Source organism: Etheostoma spectabile, chromosome 17 (genome assembly GCF_008692095.1).
Source record: "Etheostoma spectabile isolate EspeVRDwgs_2016 chromosome 17, UIUC_Espe_1.0, whole genome shotgun sequence".
Taxonomy (NCBI): domain Eukaryota; kingdom Metazoa; phylum Chordata; class Actinopteri; order Perciformes; family Percidae; genus Etheostoma; species Etheostoma spectabile.
In genome coordinates, this window is record NC_045749.1 from 7,338,044 (window position 1) to 7,345,014 (window position 6,971).

General features: G+C 40.9%; 1 protein-coding gene across 1 annotated transcript; it reads right to left on the reverse strand.

The window, feature by feature from the left end:
• Window positions 1–6: 6 nt before the first annotated feature.
• Window positions 7–4,892, reverse strand: si:ch73-52p7.1 (uncharacterized). The gene is made up of 2 exons (XM_032540993.1): window positions 4,790–4,892; window positions 7–1,005 (listed from the first exon to the last, which is right to left on the reverse strand). Exon 2 carries the CDS (start codon window positions 920–922, stop codon window positions 134–136), a length of 789 nt encoding a protein of 262 aa, XP_032396884.1. The 5' UTR covers window positions 923–1,005; window positions 4,790–4,892; the 3' UTR covers window positions 7–133.
• Window positions 4,893–6,971: the final 2,079 nt, after the last annotated feature.

Below are 6,971 nucleotides of genomic sequence, written 5' to 3' on the forward strand. Positions count from 1 at the left end.
GGAACAAGAAAGACCCCAGATTCCTAAACGCATTTATCTCTGGTGAGCAAGAAAGTGATTGTTTACAGGAGCCAAACACCGGATCATCTTCTTCCCGTTGTTCTCTCCTTCACGGCTCAAAAGTAACCTGGTATCAGTATACAAAGCTGACATATATGACAGATGTCTCTGGTAATTTTGGCAGGTGGAGGTCAGGGAAAGGCAGCATGCCGTCATCGCCTATGTGTGTTTGAACTGTGTAGGCTTTGACTACTGCTCCCCACTCCAGCACGGAGCTGTGGATGATTGCCAGTCTGGCCTGTTCATGAAACGCTGCTCCCAGCTCCCTCCCCAGGAAGATGTCTTGGATCTGGGGTGAGGACAAAGCCAAGGAATCTCTCTCCATGTCCACAATCAGGTCCAGGTTTGTGTCTTCATCCCTGTTTAATGTATTTGTGTCAAGGTGAGCACCACCATCCCTGCCTGGGCCATTGTTGGAGTCTGTGCTCTTGGCTCTGTTTGCGTCTGGACAGTTCACCACCGTCAGCCTCTCCAGGTGCTGCACAGCAAAATGTCCCTCCAGGGAAGAAGGTGTTTCTCTAGATCCTCCAGGGCAACAATGGATCAGGGTGAGGTGCCTCACCTCCGAGTTGTTGAGGAGACGTGCTGTGTTTAATGGCGACGTGAACCAAACAGTTAAACGCCTCATGCGGAAAACGGGAGACGAGTGCGACTGGGGCCGGTGCAGCATGGAAAGCTGGATGTCCTTGCATCTGCAGTCTGTAAGTGATGAGACGCTGCATGGTTGCGGGTCCTGGCTGCATGAGTAGTAGAAAAAGCTGTTGTGGGTCACATAAGCCAGACGCAGGTCAGAGCGATGCAGAGCCACCGACACACACAGCAGCACACAAACGAGAGGGGTGGGAGGGCTGAAGGCAGACATCACTGCAGGAGGAGAGTCTCAGGCAGCATATTGATTGGTGTTCTTGTGTGGACGTGTGGGTGCTTAGGTACACATACCTGAGCCTGTACAAATGAGAACACACAGAATCAACGTCAGAAAAAAGTAAAAGAAAAAAACACATACATTCCTACCTTAACCCCTAAACTCAGGGATACATTCTAACTTTCATCACACTGCAGAATAAAAGTACCATTACATGGTGCTCTTTGGATACTTTTATGAAGACCTTAGTGGTCCCCTAATACGATATCTGAAGTCTTTTTCCCAAAATTCAGCCTTTGTTCAATTCAACCCACAATGAGCTTTTCTTAGTATGTGCCATTTCTGAGCTATTGAGAAGAAGAGAGGGGGGCAAGGTGGAGGCTGGGGGCGTGGCCTTCACCAACTGCCACTTTGCTTATTTGAAAGCCATGATGTTTTGCTCTTGTGGGTGGGAAAAATTCTCTGAGCGGGCAAAACAGAGAAAGGGGAGGTAACCTTGCCCCTTATGATGTCAGAAGGAGCCAGATTCCAGATCGGCCCATCTGAGCTTTCATTTTCTCAAAGGTGGAGCAGGATAACCTGGGCTCGGTTTACACCTGTTGCCCTTTCTATCTACTGGGGGACCATAGGCAGGCTGGGGGAACTCATATTAATGTAAAAAAACATTAAGTGAACTTTTCATGGGAATTTTGGGTGTGACCTGTGTGTAAACTAAAGGAAACCAGTGGTGGAAGAAGTACTCAGACTCTTTATCTAATATATTTTGTTCACTGCTCTTTGTTGACTTTATGTTGTATTTTTATCTTTCAGTAACACATTTGCCATATGTCTGCTTCTTTTTCTCCAGTTAATGATTTACAATAACTTCTGACTAACCTCAGGTTGTTGTACATATAATACATAATAAAATTAACTTTATATTAGATCATATTCTTCACATTTGTTGTGGAAAAAGTCCAAATCTAACATAACAAATGCCTGGGTTGTGTAAACAAACCCTGCCTTCTTTCAGTGCAGGTCAACTTTCATAGATATTCTTGTTATTGGATATTAGATTTAAATGCTCTGAGGTCACTCCTCTGTGTGTCTCTCATCCATTAAATATTGTCTTACCAAGATGTGAAAAGAGGGGATGTGGCCATAAACCAAAAGCTGGTTTGGATCAGTACTTTGTGTCTCACTAACAAAAACACAACACACACACACCACACAACACACACACACACAACACACACCCACACCAACACACAGTGTGCCTCACTATCTTGTGGGGACCAGTCATTGACAAATGCATTCCCTAGCCCCTTACCCTAACCTTAACCATCAAACCTAAATGCCTAACCCTCACCCTCACCCCTCACCCTAACCATAACAACTCTAAACCCTAATCCTAAACCAAGTCTTATTCCTGAAACAGCCCTAACATTGTGGGGACCAGATTTTGTCCCACACAAGCAGTCAGGACCCCATAAGTATACTGCATTCACGGTTTTTGGTCCCCCAATATGTATGTTGTAAAAACTAAGTAACACATACACACACACACACACACACACACACACACACCACACACACACATATTTAGGAAATTATAACTGTGGAGATTGCTTTGAGATTCCTGGGAAAACATTGTTTTTGAAATGTTGGTCTCGGTTGATTTTCTGGTTTGGCAATAACATTAGGACAGGAAGAAAACTTGCTGCCACATCTTGAAGCCAGGAAAATCTTGACCACTACGGTCTTCTTTTGGCCTCATGTGACATTTAAACCGAAGTGAATTATAGTCTACAGTATATTTACAGTAACATCCAGTTTCCCCCATTTTATTTTGCCACAAAGTTGGACAAATCCTCTTGTTTCACATGTCTGACAGAATCCCATGTGTCTGGTTGTTTTCAGGGTCTTCAAGGTAAGAGTCTATAATGTTTACACTTAGTGAAATATTTACAGTAAACCCAAAATGACTGCATCAATTGATGAAATGGAAATATTTGTAGATGGCTTGTGTACCATTTAAACATGTAATGTCTGATATAGTTAGAAACTTAGAGATCTTCAATTTAAAACAGTTTTGTGGGTTTGAACATTGTTTGTCTGCACAGCACAAACCACAGTGTCAGTGTCCAAAAAACGACATATTTATGAAGATGCAAAGCCCTCTAACAGCCTTGTAATTATGATGGGAGCAAAGGAGGAGCACAAGTCAACCTTCTTTTGAACAGCATAGCCGTTCCTAGACCTTAACCATATGTTTATTATTACAACCATGTTGACAAAGGTCCCGTGGCCATAACAAAGTAGCCATTTTAACCCAAACATAATCTTTGCCACCTAACCAAACCCTTACCATACTGTCACTCACATTCCAAACACTGAAAAATGTTCTAGAGCATGGAAAAACAACGAGTTTTGTTGTTGGAAGACTTCTTTTACGTCTTACAAGTTACTTAAAGCAATGGTTAAACTCATAACTTGTTTTGGGAAACACACTTAGCCTATTTGCTTTCTTGCTGAGAGTTGGATGAGAAGAGATATGAATCAGTTCTTTACGTCAAATAAGCTACCCAGGGGGCAATTAGCTTAGCTTAGCACAAGACTGGAAGCAAGGCGAAACAACTGGCCTGGCTTTGTCTGAAGGTAACAAAATTGCCATGCCCAGCACCTCTGAAGCTCATTAATAACACGTGATATTTAATCCGTACAAAAACCACCAAAGTGTAAAAAATGTAAAGAGAATTCAGGAAATTACTGCTACCAGCCAAGAAACAGTCCGGCACATGACCAATGACCCAATCATTACTTTCTCCCCGTTTCCAGTCTTTATGCTAAGCTAATAGGCTGCTGCCTGTGGTATTGACCTTCTCATCATCTTGGCAAGAAAGCAAATAAGCAAAGTTCCCCAAATGTCGTTATTCCTAAAAAAAAAACATCTCTGATTTCACAAAATCTAAATACTTTAACCATGGCCTCTCCATTCAGTCAAGCTTTCCTGGGCTAATGCACTTATCCTATAAATGTATTTATAAAACAGGTTTTTACAAGTTTGTTGACTCTGCTTCATTAAAAAAATCTATTAAAGATGGTAAATGACGGTTCGTCTATTGTTGTGCCAAATAAGGTTGAGAGCAAAGGACAGACAGGCAGATGAGGAAGATGCTGACCAGCTTTGAGACACCCTGAATGGCAACATGCAGTACAACAGCCCAGTCTTACTGGCACTGTCGACTTGCTCAGCCACCATAGTAGAACATGTATTAAGATGGAAATTCAGTCACGTCACTGTTTGCTTTTCCCTCAAGCCCAAAATTATAAATTCTTTTACCATTATGTCACAAGTACATTCTGTCCTGGCTGTAAAAATGTTCCACCCGCTAATAAATATGAATGAGATATGAATATGAATGAGATCAAAATGAATGAGTGTCTATACACATCTCTGGCTTAGCTATGAATCCCTGACTTGGACCTAACACGACTCAAACCTCAAACATTAGGCTAAGGAATTATTTTTGAAACTTCTATCTCATTTATTCTCAAAAGAAAATCTCTCAGAAGTTCACAGCAGGAGGACAAGTGACATCCTACAGTCAATCTGCCAACATAAGCAGTTGCAGTGTGTACGTATGACACATTTGACAGTTTTCCATCAGAACAGATTAGCGAGAATGTTTGTACTACATAACACAGACACAGGAATGCACAAGCCATGTAATGTAATATGAGAATATGCAGCAAGGCTTGGTTTTCTGTTTCTTTTACGGACTAACACAAAGATACATTTTTAACAGTTGTTAAATACAGTAAATGTACATCAATGCTAGTACACAGATAGCAAGTTTCCCAGATGTCTGGCGGGTAACTCACCTCAAGTTGCTTCTGAAGAGCTGATATGTAAATGCGTCAGTTTGAGGCTGGGATGGGAAAGAAAAATCACACATCCAGCTGACGTCAGGATGGGGGAAGTGTCCCACAGAGGAAGCTGTAACTCACAGCATGTGCAAACGGACTCAACAGCCTCCAGTGCTGCAGACAAGCAGAGGTTGTTTGTTCTTATTAGAACAGAACTGAACCAAAGAGAATCCCACAAATACATAGATTACTATTGTTTGATAGGCCAAGTCTTGTCATACAGTAGCTTTCATGTGTAAAATTGTTCTAGGCTGTTAAGCTAAAGGCATGTCAAGAGGTTTATTTCATTTTTGTTTATTTATTGTCAGAGGGTGGTTTAATTATAATACCATACAGCTATGTTCTTACAGTCAAAGTTATATTGGCATTTCTTTAATTGTATTTTAGGATCAAATGTTTAACTGCGTAGAATTTCATTTTAATAATGTATCTATCAGTAAAATTAACACATAACTTCATCAATTTACTGTCATGAAGAATAAACATCTTTCCTGACAGCAAACAAGGAGGTATTTATGGAGAAAAAAAATGTGTGCTGTAAACTAAAAATGCTTTAAATAAATTTAAATGATGATTGTTTATTTTTATCAGTTTACAAAAAGCAAAGTGAGCGAACAAAAGAAAAATCTAAATCACATTAATATTTGGAGTTACTACCCTTTGCCCTCAAACCAGCATCAATTCTTATAGATACACTTACAAAAAGTCAGGCAACGTTGAGTGATTGACCCAGGAAACTTGGCTGACCGCTGTTGAAAAACGCATCAAGCTTATTTCCCTTCAAAATCAGAAGATGTCCAGCAGTGACATCAGCTCAGAACTGGCAGAGACCAGTGGGACCCAGGTACACCCATCTACTGTCTGAGAAGTCTGACCAGAAGTGGTCTTCATGGAAGAGTTGCAGCCAAAAAGCCAGACCTCTAACATGGTAACAAGGCCAAGCGACTCAACTTTGCGCGACAACATAGGAACTGGGTGCAGAAAAATGGCAGCAGGCGCTCTGGACGGATGAATCAAAATTATAAATATTTGGCTGTAGAAGAAGGTAGTTTGTTCGCCAAAGGGCTGGAGAGCGGTACAATAATAAGTGTCTGCAGGCAACAGTGAAGCATGGTGGAGGTTACTTGCAAGTTTGGGGCTGCATTTCTGCAAATGGAGTTGGAGATTTGGTCAGGATTAAAGGTGTCCTCTATGCTGAAAAATACAGGCAGAGACATATCTATCACGCAATACCATCAGGATTGGCCCCAAACGTACAGCCAAGGTCATGAAGAACTGTCTTCAGTGTAAAGCAGAACAAGAAGTCCTGGAAGTGATGGCACGGACCCCACAGAGCCCTGGTCTCAACATCATGGAGTGTGTCTGGGAATACACGAATGTTCTGTTGAGACAGAAGGATTTAAGGAAGCCTACACACACGGAAGATCTGTGGTTAGTTACCAGCCGAGTTCCTTCAAAAACTGTGTGCAAGTGTACCTAGAAGAATTGATGCTGTCTTGAAGGCAAAGGGTGGTCACACCAAATATTGATTTGATTTAGGTTCCACTTCTGTTCATTCCCTGCATTTTGTTAATTGATTAAAATAAACTGTTAACACTTCCATTTTTTTTAAAACATTTTCCGTTTAAAGCATTTTTTCATACCTGCCTAAAACTTTTGCACATTAATACATACAAAACCCTTAGAAAACATGTAACATCCCGATAAAATGAAGTGGACACCAGCAAATCTTTGCTGCATTCTCTTCAGGTTCTGTCAGAAATATTAACACTAGGTCTTAATAAAAAGCACAGACTTTTAGATTTATTAGAGTAGCCACAGTTGATGTTAAAACCGATATGTGGTATGCTGTTTTTTTATTGCTCGTTTTTTCTACGTAGCTTATTCCAAGTAGCCTAAATATCAAATTAAGTTTACTTTGTTCTATCACAGATACATTTGAGCTAACAAAGGGTGTACAATCCTTTAGATGTTGGGCTAGCTAGGCTATTTGAGGGAATGATTTGTAACCCTAAACTGAAAGCATAAAAGAACAAACATGACATGGCTTGTGTCCATTGTGTCTCTTTATTGTGCAGTTAAATCATCTATATGCCACTTTAGTTCACATCTGAAACAATTGCAAAATTGGCATGTA